The following is a 15,884-nucleotide window of genomic DNA, read 5'->3' on the forward strand; positions in this document are numbered from 1 at the left end:
ATTAAGCAAAAGAGATTGTATAACATGACATTAATATAATGTAACTTTACTTTTGCATTAAACCCATGTGTTTTATGTCACTTCGGAATCCCTTGGATCAGCTTGGCCCCATTCACGCTCCTTTGTCCTTTTTTCTTTTACATATCATACCCAAATTTGAAGTAAGCTGCAGGACAGCATTAGTTTGGTATAAGCTCTGTGATCAGCCATAAAGATAGTTGGGATATTTCACACACCTCTGAGCCCTTGGTAGAACCTTGTTATTTTGGGAAGAGCACCTTTTAAAGCAGTGCATCCAGAAATGCCATTGATGGGAGCTGGTAGGGAAGTCAGAGTGATTTATAAATATTCAGGTTCTCAGCAAGTGGGGCAATTATCCTGGCTGTTCATTTGTAATTCTTGTTACAATTTATAATAAATTATAATGACAAAAATATATATAAACTATAAGGACAGAGGTGACGGAAGGAAGAGGCTGTCTCTTGCCTGTGATCTCCAATATCCAAGGCAGAAGATTGACTCCAGGAATTGTGGGAAGGAAGGAAAAGACCCATGAAGAGCCTGGATCATTCCACAAAATGTTCTGAAACAAACCTATAGTTTAAGGTTCAAGATTGAGCATTTCTTAATTTTCGATATTAGGTAGGATTCCCTTGTCCATGGTACAAGTTGTGTGGTTTAACTTCTTGGTGAGAAGTGGCTCTTTCAAATGAGGCTTACATAAAACTGTGTAGATCAGAGTGATCAGCACTTTTTTGCCTTTGATTTCCAGGATTTCTCTACTATGAGGACCTTGTTAGCTGTGTATCTAAGTCAGAAGCAGATGCAGTAAGCCTGATTGTCAAGAATACTGTGTGTACGTTTCTACCAGATGCATTAGTTACCATAACTGGTGGTTTCAGGAGGTGAGTGAAAACAAATGAGGTCACTTGGCTGTTTTATTCAGGTACACAAAAAATAATGTTTGTATCTAAAAATTAGTGGGAAAGCATCAGTGTTTGTTTTCACTGGTTGGTTGTTTTTTGTTGTTTTTGTGAGGGTTTTTTTTTTTCCCCCAAAGAGGAGAGCAATCCTATGATATTCCCAGGTTTCTGTGTTTGATTACTATAGATGGTTGATTTGTCAGAACAAAAAAATCTAAGTGTAGCTTGCTGGAAAAAATGATGTTTAGATCACATACTGTAATTGAGAGTATTTTTCTTCTCTTTTAGTGGATCTGAATTCCCAAGCCTGAAACTATTGTAAGGCCATGCTTGAAAAAAAGATACAATAACTTTAAAGCAATCTTGGTGTTTGGTTATTTTGGTTGGGGATTTTTTTTGGTTTTTGGTTTTTTTTTTTTTTTTTCTTAAGAGAATTTCATCACATGGGACTGAAATGTGCTAAGGCAGAATTTGTAGTGTTAGAAGTATACTGGGAATTGTCTTCAAGAGTATCAGGTTCCTTGGTCTGTACTCAGTCCCCTGTTATGTCACTATTTGTAGTACACGTCATGCTCATAAACAAAAAAAACCCCCTTAGTTAGCACCTTAAGTCTCTTGCTGCTTAATTTATTACTTAATTTGTTATCTGAGGGTGTTGTCGAAATGCTTCCTCAGTGTTGTCAGGCTTGGTGCAATGACTACCTCCCTGGGGAGCCTATTCCAGTGCTCCACCACTCTCTGGGTGAAGAACCTTTTCCTGATATCCAACCTAAACTTGCTCTGGCACATTTTCCTGCCGTTTCCCTTGGTCCTATTGTTGGTCACCAGAGAGAAGAGATCAGGACCCACCCCTCCTCTTCCCTTTGTGAGGAAGTTATAGAAAATGATGAGATCTCCTCTCAGTCTCCTCCAGGCTGAACAAACCAAGCGACTCCAGCCTCTCGTCATACAGCTTCCCCTTCACCAGTTTTGTGGCCCTATTCCTTGTATGTCTCGTATTTCTTGTAAGAATGTTTGCAGCCTCTGGCTACATAATTTCTATAGAACAGTATGTTCAATGAGAAGCATTGAGCTCAAGTATGAACCCTGAGCAGAGGTACAAGAACGAGATAAAATTTTATGTTCAGAACCTCAAGTGTTATCATTCTGTGAGTCCTTGTTAAAGAGGCACGTGATGGCAATCTGTTCACACTGATGCAGGGACTTTGTCTTGTTAGTGATTTGGATACAACTGATTAACACGTGTCTAGATGGGTCAGAGAGTTGCAGGGACAGAACTGTTATCACACTGAAAATTCCCAGTTTCTTCTGATATGATGTATTTGTGAGCTTTGTTAGCAGCATAGCTATTTGCAAAGTTTGAACGTTATACAACACATTTAAGCCTGTTGTTTTGCTTATTATTTCACGGGGATATGGTAGTTAGCCATTCTCTCTTTTAACAAGAATAAGCTTTTGTATAATGAGTGTGTCAAATGAGTATAAATGAGTGTATAAATGTGTCAAACCAGAAGAGAAATTATTTAAGTATGTGACGATGCCTTCAATGAGTAATTCTGTATATTAAATACATGCCTTTAATATAAATATTTAAAAACTAAGTTTTAAAACATCAGTCCTAAATGATATTTTACCAGCCCAGGGAAAACTAATGTTGCAGTGTAGGATTTGTACAAAACTTGATTAAATGGATTGATGTACCTTTATTAGGCACCTATATTTTAATTACTGAAATGCAAGAGTTGACTACATCTGTTGTTTTTTGACTGTCTTATATAGTGGCAATATTCATCAGCCTAATATATGTGTATGCTCACTAGCTCATGGTTTTCAATTAACAAATTACTATTTGTTTCTTTCATCATTATGTAAATATTTTAATAAAAGAAGTAGGCAAATTTTATTAATCAAACGACTTGATTCCCTCGTACTACACCTTGTATACTACTAACATAAGAGAAGAAATAGCTCATGATTGCTCTGAACAATATATGAATTCCCCAGGAACCAGATTTGTCTTGTTTTGCATATTTGTTTCATAAATTGAAAAAAATAAGCAGTTAATTGTGTTCTTCCAGATTTGACTGGAGAGTTGAAAGTCAGGAGTCTCATAAACCTTACTTACTATGTGGGAGAACTGGATAAATTGCAAGGAACAGAACTTCCATTAGTGATCTGCAGTCATGGAGATTCAATAGGATAGAGAAGAACTACAGGAAAGTTACATTATTTTCCCAAACTGATCAAACAAACCCATGGCTGGATATATTTAATGACTTACTAGACCTTTTCCATTAGTTTCCTGGAATATCATGAAATCAGTTGTTGCAGTATTTCTTTAATCAAAATTAGGAAGCATAGTATAAAATTGAAATAATAGCTGTTTTTTGAAACCCCAGCAAACTTGTTCATGGACTTTTCTTACTTAGAACATACCAAGGCCTGTTTCTCTGACCAGTTGCATACAATTTGTTTTCTCTTTTGCTCTAACAATCCATAGTTTCAGCTTAGCCCTCAAATTCTCTCTTTTACCTCTTCTTAAAGGTCATATCACTGAAGCAGACTTCAGTGTCTGCCGCTTCCTTGATGCCTTCTCTTTTCGATTCTTTCATCTTTCTGCCTGTCTTCACAAAACAATAGCTCACAAAATATCTTTAATCAGAAGTTCTTTCTTCATGTCTTTGGTTGAAAGTGGCAATAGAAATACGTTTGGTTGAAGGCAACTCTTTTCAGCTATCCAAATCCATAAAGGAATATGAAGACTTAAAAATAACTGAAATAAAGAATCATGATGGCAACCCTTCAGTATCTCCCTAATTTGTGATCATTCAGGAGCAGAAATGAATGAATTAATGAAGTCTGGGTGAGTTTACCTTTTGTTATTCCCCTACAAAAACATTTAGCTAAACGCCTTTAAAACTATTCCTTGAGTTTCAGTTGGTATAGTTTTGTATGAGAACTCCAGAGAATTTTTTTCTCTTTTAAAAATCTTTTTCTGACACTTATTGGAGTCATTTTGAAACTGAAATTACAACACAGAAATGCATAGAAATACAGAAGTAGAACAATTGTAGTTATGAAATAAATAAATCACACCCACATGGTGAGGAATGCATTTCATTGTCTATCTAGTGACACCTATCAGCTCGATTGTGGAGAAGGAAGTATTTAAGATGCTGCTGATGGAATATAAAGCTTACCATGGACAATGTTATCAGAAAGACTGAATTTACCATGCAGTCTATTTGAATTAGGAATTGGCATGGCATTATTTTCAGTGCTCAGTCTATCTTATTTTGAATTGCTGAGATTTAAGACTGTTTCCTTCTTAAAATTAATGACACAAATTCTGAAGCTGGGAATAGCACCTTGTATTACAGATTACACATGAGGGTGAAGTTTGCCTTCCAGTGCTAAGTTAAAGAGAGGTCCTGGCATGGGGAGAAAAGAAACTTTAGTTTAGCATGTGATGTCCTTGATTAGTACTGTATTTGTTGCAAATTTCTCCAAGGCAGGAGTGTAATTTAAGCTAATGTATGTTATCACTTTTAAATGGGAGTTAAACTGAGGACCTGGTAATTTTTATCTTGGTTATTAAAAATGTAATTTTATTCTGGAAGGAGAATTAAGGCTTTTCCAGTAGTAATAGCATTATCTCATCTTGTATATACTGGTGCACGTTACAGAAAATTTGATTCCTATTAGCAATGTGTTAATGCTATTTATTGGTAATATTAACATTGTTGAAGGATTGTTAGTAATGACAAGCAGAGAACTTCCCACTAGGTTTTATGACAGTGAATACTCCAGTTTTGCCCCTTTCTCCCATAGTTCCATGTTAGGACATGGCTTCACAGTGACTTCAGTAAAGGGTTGTCATGGGCCAAATCATTACCACCACATTCTGCAAGATCCTGGGTTTTTAGTAACTTGATTTAGCCACTGATATTTATTTTTTGCCACGAGACGTGATCTAGATTGAGGGCCTTCTAAGAGCAAAACTTCTAGGAGAAAGTATTATAGGGTAGATGTATATTATGCCTTCAATCTCTGTACTGGTTTTTTGTACCTCAGTATGCATACTTGCAAACACAGAATTTGACTGGAGAAGTTCAAAAAAAGGATCTGGAATAAGAATTAAATAAAATAATAAGAAGAAATTATCATGTTCATTAATTGCAGTTCTGCTATGGCTTTCTGTTAGCCTTTCTGTGTGCTTTGTCCATGGGATTCACAAATTAGGTTTCCAATTTTCTTGTGTTCCATGTAGCACACTCAAATAATTGTGGTTAACTCTGCAGCAACAGGATTGTATGTCTATGATATGAGCACATAATGCCTATTGATGATATAGTAATTGATCTTTTAGAAATGACCTAGGCATCCTATTGGTATCACAATTTCCATTTTGACTTTCTTAAATTACATGAGATTTATTTAGATACACTTTTGTTATCTTATTTTGTCATTGCCTTAAAATAGAGTGAGGTAGACTAAGGACTGATTTTGTTTTAGATAAGTTTTCATATTGCAGTTCTTAAGAAGGTGTCCAAGTGTCTTGGGCAATGCATCAAGTAGAATAACTAATTCCTGTCATGTAGTATTTATCTAGGTGGGAGGCTAATTCCTCTGTCCTGCATTAGTCTTCAAGGAAGTTTTGTCTCAGACTGTCTTATTATTGAATTGTGTTCTAATATGAACCTGATTGTAGATCACTACCTCCATGCTTGAATTTTAGATTATCTTTAGAAATCACGATTTGAGGCTATGTAACATTTTAAGATAAGGATTGCTAATAGAAAAGCAGTGAAGAGAGAAAAGGACAGGGTCAGTGTGTTTGTCAGGCAGCACCACCATGCTTTTGTATATTACAATGCAAAAATTTATTTCCTGTGTGCAGTGACATTTCCTACAAGGCAAAGGAATCCATGAAGGAATTACATGGCACAGGATCGTGGTCTTTCCTGTTGTGTATCAATAAAATTTTTTAAAGGTATTCCTCCTTTCAGTCTCAGAAATAAAGTAAAATGAAACAGCTGGGACAAAGAAACATTTCCAGAGATTATTTTACAGGCTCACACACTGATGAATTACTAATGTTATTGTGGCACCTTCATTTCAGAAATGAGACTTCTGTAAGGCATCTGGAATCACAATTATCTGCCTGTATTAACACATGCTCATAAATAAGAGAATGTGAGGCAGAATGTATGAAGAATATTACTCTTCCCAAGCTCTTGGTATATACTCAAGACTTTGAGGCTTATTTAACTGAGCTATTCATGTGACCTCTGAGTGAATTCCTTGATAAATCCTTATAAAAAGCTCTATTTGACCTTTTCATATTGGATACTCCTAATAAAATCATACTTTACCAGGCTGTAAACATTCTACAATGAGGCTAGAACACCTTATGTGACTCCAAATCTTTGTTAGGTTCTGAGAAATAATTATATTTGAAGTCCTAATATGCAAATTGTTTTCTTTTTGCTCACATCTAGGATTAAAGTAGTGTCAGACTTCAGACAAATATAATTAATTTATCAAAAGTTGCTTTCATTAAGTTTTTAGACAAACTCCTAAGGAGAGATTCCTTATTCTACTCACACCTTGTCATTACAGTGTATCTTTGCATTTACACTATTCTTAGATACAGTTACTTCTATGCTTTTTTTACTCCAAAACACAAACTGTAATAAGGGAAGATATAAGCTGTACCCAGCTGCTCAACTCCAAATACTGTAATTTCTGCTCACTTTTTTCCACTTCTGTATAAGAAGTACAATTTTTATCTGCTGTTGTTTCATTTTGTCCGGGAGAAATCTGCTATGAAGGAGCTCTGAGGCAAGCTGCTCACTGAACGTTTGAGCTGATATGGTAGTTTGAGCACACACTAATTTAAGCAGATGCTAGAAGAATCTAGCAGTTCTTCCGGCAACATATTTTAGAGGTTGTTTGGATACCATTCATGAGCACAGCTTTGCCTCTGATAAACTATAGTCCACTTTGGATGAGAGTTTTTAACCCATAGATGTTCTAATCTGATCTAGTTGGTCTTAAAGCTTAATAAAACATGTTCACATTACTGAACTCCTTAAATTTACAAGTGTTTATCCTTGATGTATTGGGATGCTCTAAATAAAAATATTCTGTGGCAGGAGTTAGTGGCATTACAACTGGAGAACAGAGGTCATCACTAGTTTCTGCTTCTAATTTTCTGTAACCCATTAAAAAATAAGTTGAGAAAGGAGAAAATAATTTTTATCTAAATTAATGGCTAGCCAAGTCAATTTAGAAGATAATCTATTGGAGTATTATTCAAACACTTCCTTCTGTCATTAGGGCTTTCATTGTTTTTCCACTCATTTCATTTATTATTAGCCATGATGAATCATGAAGTAGAATCTGATGAATAAGGTATCTGGGAGTCACGGACAAGAACAACTTCGTAAGAATCCATGAGACAGTCGAGTACTCAGCACAATAGATTCTTTCAAAACCTTTCAAAAACTATCTCCTTGATCCAAGATTTTTTACATGGCCTACATGAACATCTACTCAAACCTTTACCACTTTCACAGGTTTATCCGCTCGTAAGAAGGATGCATTTTAGTTCTATACCTCTCTTCTCTCTAAAGCTACTTGAAGTGCTGGGTCCAGAGTGGAGGTGGCAATGCCACCAATTTCTGTAAACCCAGATGTTTTGCACTGTATATATAGAGCCAGAAAATCCTTAGATTAGCCTTACTTTTTTCATTATAACCTACACCACCTGAAATGCATTTGTAACAGCCTTAGCACTGTTCAGTGTTTTGTGTTTCCTATCATTCCCTGTGTATACAGCAAAATATGAAACCCCAGATTATATTATTTTAGGAATATTACAACAAAACTGTCTGTATTAGCATTTTTAATTGGAAAAATTAAAATGAAAGCTAAAAATAGGGGTAATGTATTTCCTTGTCAGGTAGTCTATCTGAAATTTTACTTATGTAATGATACATGATTAGATTTGTTGCCATTTTAATTCTAGACAAAGTTTCTATATGAAACTGGTTAAAATCTTTAAAATTACTGATATCTAAATCTGTCTGATAATGCAATTAATAGAAAAATGCAAGAATCTGTAATAAAGATGCAGCTATTTCTTGTGCAATAACAAGACTAAAATTCATGGGACTCTAACTGATTTTGACCACAAATTGTAAATAGGTTGCCTTTCCCTATACGAAGTTATTCTAAAATAGTGTATGAAAGTTTCCAGTTGACCTTAGGCTGATCTGTAGATCTATAGGCTGAACTATACATCAGTTTGGCCATTATTGGAGCCAGAAATGTCCTGTTACAGAAGTTCTCACTGATAGATGGGGTAAGATGCAAAACTTCAAAAGCAGCAACAATCAAAGAAAAGTGAGTCAGAGAAGCTTGCTGTGAGCAGATAATTTGTGTATGCGTAGAGTAATAATACACACATATACAAAGCCTCTCAATACATATGATGAATGAACAGAATGACAGCTAATCATGGTATTCAAAGAATTTTTCTCCTTTTGCTTTTTTTCTAATTTGCCCTTTAAGGTCACTTTCAATCATTTTTGGTACATAAGGGTCATCCATTTGACAATTCTGGGTGTCTGAATTATATGGAAATATTTTTAGAATGCTTGCCAGTGCATAAAACCAAAATGTTAATGGTTTCACTAAGTCAAATTAAATTTTAATGGCCATGGTTTAATTTTTCTTCTAGCTTGTCCACATCCTTTAAGTAGCATTAAATGTGATTCAGTTGTCTTCTAATATCACAGCTGACCTGAATAGCCTTTTCAATTAGCCTTTTAGATGAAGCAGATCTGATACATTTTAAATAAATAAAGATCTCTCTCTATTGGTTAAATGCTGATATTCACAGCTCATTTCATCCATTTATTGAGATGCAATGTCAAAAGAACAACAGTTTCTTTGTGCAATGTTGGCGAATAATGTGTAGAGATGAAACAAAAAACCCCATCACAGCATCTTTGTTTTGTAAGTGAATGGAATTTAAGCAAGAGGAACTCAAAAAGATCTATTTAAGATTTATAAAAAGATGAATGACTGAGAAATGAAGAAAATTATTTTCCAAGAAGTTACATATTGAAAACATTTTAGGAAATGGTGTAAAAAGCAGTGAGCTACAAATGTAGAATCCTCTGATAAATTAGTTCTGACATCTGGCAAATAAACTAATCTCTAAACAGTAGGTGGGTGTCCCATGTTTTTTTAATCTTTCCATTCTATATCAATGTAATATGTTTTTATTTAATCTTTTAATGGATTATTTTAGAGTTTACAATGTAATATGCCTATTACTCATACAAAAAGTAATAGAAATTGTTAGAAGTCTACTATAGTTCATTCAAAAGCATCTTTGATGTTTCCATAATTCTGTTGGATGTTTGTTATAATTTTTTGGATGACAGTTTCTCAAAACCTTCACTATATAACAGACAACCTACTGTGATAAAACCTTCACTGTGTATGGGGGAAGGCATGGGGAAAGAGGCTTTTGAGTTTACAGCTCAGTGTGGTATACACCAAAACAATTTGGAGTGTCTGTTACGTAGAAGAGCTGGGCTGAAGATGATTTGGACTGTAGATGTATCATTTCCAGTTGCTTTGGTTATCAAAGTGCAAGAGAATGGTATTGTCATTAACTGGAGAAGATTTCATCATTGGCTCCAGTTTTGCCATTTTAGTTGCTTGTATGAATGTCAGATTATAAGCTTACCCACAAGTAACTTGCTTTCTCCTGCTGTAAAGTCCTAGCTCTGAAACAAATACCAGTCTATCAAGATGGCTGGCTCATAAGACCCATCTAAGTGGAAAGAAGCAGTGACAGCTGTCAGGACAAATAACAGTGCTCCCAGGTCCAAACTCCAGCAGCTTGTGCAGTGAGACTCTTTAAGATAAGATACTATTAGAATTCCAAAATATTAAAAGAGATTTTGCATTATTTACACAATTTTCTAGACAAGTTTGACGAAGTGAATGTCTTAAAAAGTTATAAAAGGGGACTATAATGCAGCTGTTTATAGTCTTAATACATTAATGAAATATACTTAATAACCTATATTCTATTGACCATTCCAATTTAAAAATAGTTGTCAATAAAATTTATTGTGATTTTTCTTATACAAGGTTAACTGAGAATCATTCATTCGGTGTTTTAGAACAATTTACATACACGGTACCGATTATTATTAGCATTATGAAAATGAACCATGTAAATTACTAAGTTCTGGTATGACTTATATTGAAAACACTTCTCTGTTTTTTTGGAAGGGGAAAGGCTTTGCCATTATTGAACACAATTTTCCTAAATACATGATTCTTCAAATATACAAATATGTCATTTTTCAGTGAGCATAAAACATATTAAATAAACTTACAAAAAGTCTTTTGCACAGGACACGGGCGTTGGTGCTGATACAGTTTGAATAGAATACCATTTCATAAAAAAAAAAAAAAAAAATCACATCAAATCCAATGGCCCCAGGCATTGTTATAATGCACAGTCTGGGGCTAGAGGGGCAGGTTGCATGATGCAGAGCGTGTGCTGAAATTGATTTATTAGTATAATTTTATAAACTGGAAAATCTGCTTCCTACACTAAGGGTCAACTACTGTTTTGGTAATTTGGGAATAGATTAGTATGATATGTCATGGGGGAATAAAAGCTGTTCTGATTAAAAGGAAGCTGTACAAATAATTGGTACCTTACATTAACATGTACAGGGAGGTATTTGCAGACTGAATGAGCCTAATTTTCAAAATCTGTAGAGAGAATGACAAGTAATTCTTTACAGGAAAATCTTAGGCAAGATCAATGATAATAACCTTAGAACTATTCCGTAGCAGAGTTGTGTTATATGTGCTGCAGTTAATTTGAAGTGCATAAAATAAGACTCGTGCAGTTTGCAGACTCATTCTTTTTCATGCTACTGATATTAGATATAATAGGAATATGATAAAGAGAATATGAATACCTAATTTTTGGTATGTTTCGATTTTATCACATGCTTATGTATAAAAAAATCTAAATTTAATGATGATTTGGTCAACTATTTGGAATTTTATTTTAGTGGCTTTTCACTAATGTTTGATTTTTTAATTATTTTTTTTAAATACTAGGAGAGAGGAGAATTTGTATATTACTGTATGGGACCAGGTTTGATGAAAGGAGATGCTGATAATGTGAATATTGCAAGCCAAAACGTATCAGTGGTGTTACACAACAGCTCTACACCCAGAAACTAGGACAGTGAATGAAGTAGAGCATACATTTATATTTACGGTTAGATAGCAAATATCTGTTAAACTGTTTATAAGTATTGTTTATTTTCTGTGTAAACTTTCAATTCTTCATTGGTGAACTGGACAGAAATGTCATTCTGTTGCCTGGTAGGGGTTATAATTAACATGATTTGTATTTCTTTTGTGAATTGAGTTCTTTAGTCAGAATTTATCTTTCATGGTGAGCCTCATCTATAGAAGTTTCATACTATATTGTGTCATTTCAACTAAGGACAGAGGTATGTGTATCATGGAAGAGGTAGTGAGAAGCAAAGAAACCTCCCTGAAGTGTTACAATGCCTTTTCAAGATCACTGAAATACTTTGATTCAGGTTTTGGCCATAAATTGAAATGACAACTTGGATTAAAACATTTCTTTCTCATTTATATGTAACTGTCCACACAAATCCTTCTGCTTTCTCTCATGTTCCTGACCAACTCTGGTAAATTCCCATTGTTAATAATATACTGAGTGATCAGAGAGAGAGAATAAGCTATCAACTACAACTATCAGTCAGAATTTGTTGCAAAATCAAGCACCAGCAAATATTTTCCAGTCATTAGTAATTTTATTATGGTTGGGCTTTTTGGCCTTCTACATGGATATTCCTGGGAGGCATCAGCTTCTCAAGTACTGCTCTGAAAAGTCACAATGATCAGGGTGTCTCTTAAAAACATTTGGCATGAAGACAGCTAATATCATGCATTCATTTCTGAAATGCTCAGCCAGTGAATTTAAACAGACTGATTTTAATACACAAGCCAGGAAGGATGTTGAAGTAGGTTATTTAAAATATACTACTTGAAAAGTATTTGCTGGAAATGGATCAACACTAAGGGTTTTATAGGCTGTGTCACAAATAAATAGCTATAGAGTAAAATATATTCAGGATAGTATATAAAACTGGTAAGTAAAAATCTTCTAAAAGTTTTAGAGCATTAAGTACAAGGAGGACTATTAAGATAGTGGAATATATTCAGGGAAAGATGAAGTAGCAAGACAAAAAGAAAAAAGAGAAAGGAGATTTCAGATAAGGTGATAAGATAAAAGAAAAAACGTAAAGAGCAAGAGGTCAAATCAAAGACGTACATGGCCTTGATGAGATAGGGATGATAGCAAGCTCTGTTAGATAGTTCTGTTCATTAGATTTTCTCTATAAAATAGTTTCATTGGGGTTCAGCTGCTAAAAAGAGGATGCTTTACAAATTCCATGCAACTCAAGGTGGGAATGGAATGAAGAGAAACAGGTAGTAACACCGAGAGACCTGCAGAAGAAAGTGATACTCTTGTCTAAATGAAAATCAAATCAAAACTCTGGATAAATGCAAATTGGAACAAAACTCTGCCAGCAGTCTTAGACTAAGTTCTGAGCAGTAAAGTCAGCTGTAATGTAGCATTAATGGACCAAAGATAGGGTCTGATTATGATTAAGAGATTTAATTAATGTGTTAAGAAAGAACAGTGTTAATGACGCTTAGCCAGCTTTCCATCAGACACAGGTGCACCAGAAAGCAAGTGTCTCATTCTTATTTTGTTTCAGACAATTTTACTTAAGCATATCTTTACCTGTGAACTCCAATGTCTGTCCCTAAGCAATTCAGGACAGAAGCAGAAATAATTAATGACATTTTGTCTTTTTCACAGTCCTTAAATGTGTGTTGCTTCCTCTGAGAGCTTTCCGATGCCTCAAATGTTTTCAAGTATATTTCTTACTCTTCATATAGCAAGATAATTTTGTTTGTTAGTATATTTTACTCATAACATCTATGTCAGAGATTAAGTTGTTCTGAAGACTTTACTCTTTATTAGTGAGCAGTTATTAAGGTGAATAATATTATTCTGTGGTTCACTGTTTACAAAAGAGATTTTTCAGGCTTAGGTGCCAGACAGTTCAGAGTTTGCAGGATCAAATGTCTGTAGTTTAGAGTCAAGAGATGAAAAACCAGTTCTGATTATAATATATAATATACTGCATCACATTTACCATGGTTTTATTCCTAGAAAGCTGGCTTGAAAATAATGTTTATAGCAGAGTTTACTCATTGCTGATTTACTTTTTAGCAGAAGTCAAAGTTTATTATAGGCTAGTTAGTTGCTATAAAGATGGTTGACAACACAAGCAAAGAATGACATTTTCCTGGCAGATAATAATGAGAAAAGCTGCAAGCATTCGTTACTTTGTATGGTGCTTAGAGCAACTAGAGGATATGTTTTGCAGATCCTTGTGTGCAAGAGTAGCCATAACATTTTAATTAAGTGTGACATGATCATGCTAGTGGTGGGGAGACATGATAATGAGGAGGTAACTGATGACTAATTTTTTTTTTTTTTTTTTTATGAGATGAGTCAGACATGGCATTTTCTACTCACCAGATAACAAGGAAGAGACTGAAAAGGTTAAAAATCAATCATGTAGGAAATACCTGAATTACAAGATATAGCAAGAAAAAGTCCTTTTATTTGCTTTCAGTTTGGGAATGGTGGAATTTATTATGGATTGTTGTTATGCTGTGAGGGAGTTGGATGGAAATGTTTTAGGCAATCTTTTTGAAGAATGGAAAATCAGCATTGAATAGAGAGCAGCAAAACCTAAGGTAGACTCAGTTACAATAATCAGCTATGATTGCTGTTCTATAATGCTACTAGGGGCTATCTTAGACAACAACAAAAAAAACCCCAAAACATTGACAAATTATGGATTGCCTCTTCTCACATGCAAGTTTAGAAACTCATATTAGTTCATAAACTATTAACTGTATACTCTATGCTACGTGAATGATCAAAGACTGCAGAAAATTTGCTTTTTATCTTGGCATATCTTACACTTAGACACTATTCTAGCAGGTAAACACAGCAAACATTAGTGGTTATTTGATCGTATTGCAGAGGTTATTGTGTTCAGTTGCATCTAGTTTTTCTACATTAGTAATAATATCCTCATTGAAAATTGTTGCTTATGAAATGTCTCAGTGTTGACATTAACGTCTGCATTTGTATCACTACCATAAATAGTACTACATCCAGATTTAGTAAATGTAGGTCGTATCTCCACCATTCAAATAGCAAAAAATGAAATATGAACAAGCTATTGGTATGTTCTAGCTAAGAGCTCTGTGGAACCTTGACATAAATTTCAGCTGAATCATGGCAAATTAGAAGGATACTTACATCTGATTGTTTGAGAATTTGAACTAGCAAGAAATGGTGACCCAGGAAATGCATCTTCACACTTCACCTAAAGAAATAAAAACAGGTAGCTACACTAAAGGTGCCCTTAAAATGCCCCGTTACCTGTGGTCACACAACAATGTAAGTTGAAAAAGTTTAAATTATTTTCTCAAATGGAATAACCTATATGACCCCAAAGGCTATAATTGTTTCACTACAGGGAACTGCTGGCTAACAGTGTGATTTCACACAACAGCTATCTTGGCAAAATGTTGATGTAGACTAAGTAGACAAGTTTTGAATTTTGAAAACTGATTGCTAAACAACCATAGTTGTTGTATCCCAGAATTCTGTTGTAAAATATGTTGATTTTAATAGCAAATATTATTTTATTTGTAAAAGTCTAGTTTTCTAAATGTATCCCATAGGTTAAGAGTAAAGTCCTCTTCCCTTAGACAAAATTAACAGATTACACAATCCAAATTAGGCCTCAAAAGAGAGTGATCTCATTTTGCCTAGGTTACACTCCTGTAAAATTCCCAACTACCTTACTTACGGTAGGGGTATGCAAATATAGTTATGGAAAATCCGTATATCTGGCCAATCTTGGAAAGACTGTACAGTTCACTCTAAAAATTCAAGTGAATGAGCAATGTCATTAAAACTAAACAGATTGTACACATGCTTGAAGTTTAAACTGTGCATAATTTTTTCAGAAGTACTTGAGTAAAACTTTAGTGTCTTGGTAGAAAGGCTAGACTCAAATTTACTATCCTGCAGCTGTATGCTAGCAACCATGCAACTGTTTAATTTGAAATTAGCAGATATCATATTCCATTAGATGGAACAGATTAATAAAATATCTTAAAGTAATCACAACTAAAGTAGGATTATAAATATTCCCACAAAATGCTAGAAATGTCAACTTCATAGATTAGCTTCTCATGTCTTTGTAACTAATCCAAATGCATGAACAATTACTTGCACTTCTCAGTCTTCATACCATGAGCTCGAACAGAAGTCTTAATCCTGTTTTATGTTAGAATTTTGGGGGGATATTTTTTTTTTTCTCCAGTGGATGCATGCAATCTATTTCTCAGTTCAAGGAATTTTAATAGAAAAACTGGCATGTTTATATAACTTCCAGTACTGCTGAGCAGGACACAAATAGAAACCTTTATTTTTATGGTAGGTTGATTCTACAGATTGTCCCATCACTGCCAAGTAAGTGAACCCAGGCTGAACATCTAATATCATTCAGACATTCTGAAAATGCACATTTCCTTCCTTGCATGAACATTAATATTGTCTTTTAAATTGTTTAAAGTGAATGTTTGTATTTTTGGAAATGCCAAAGTAGACATGCATGAAAAAGAACATTTTGATGGAAGTTTCTGTGACAAAGAGATATGACAAAGGACTAATCCATTTGAAACTCTCAAGAGAATTAGCTAGGGAGA

At 34.4% G+C, this 15,884-nt stretch overlaps 1 protein-coding gene across 1 annotated transcript in view; it reads left to right on the forward strand.

The window, feature by feature from the left end:
- The window catches only part of DNTT (DNA nucleotidylexotransferase), a gene marked incomplete at both ends in the record, with an annotated part of 55,723 nt that overhangs the window by 16,551 nt on the left and 23,288 nt on the right, over positions 1–15,884 (forward strand). The window contains one exon of the mRNA XM_010167603.1: positions 773–905. Within this exon, the coding sequence (XP_010165905.1) occupies positions 773–905 (133 nt within the window). The remainder of the gene's footprint in view (positions 1–772; positions 906–15,884) is intronic.

This window comes from Antrostomus carolinensis, unplaced genomic scaffold (assembly GCF_000700745.2).
Source record: "Antrostomus carolinensis isolate BGI_N321 unplaced genomic scaffold, ASM70074v2 scaffold12275, whole genome shotgun sequence".
In the NCBI taxonomy this organism is placed as follows: domain Eukaryota; kingdom Metazoa; phylum Chordata; class Aves; order Caprimulgiformes; family Caprimulgidae; genus Antrostomus; species Antrostomus carolinensis.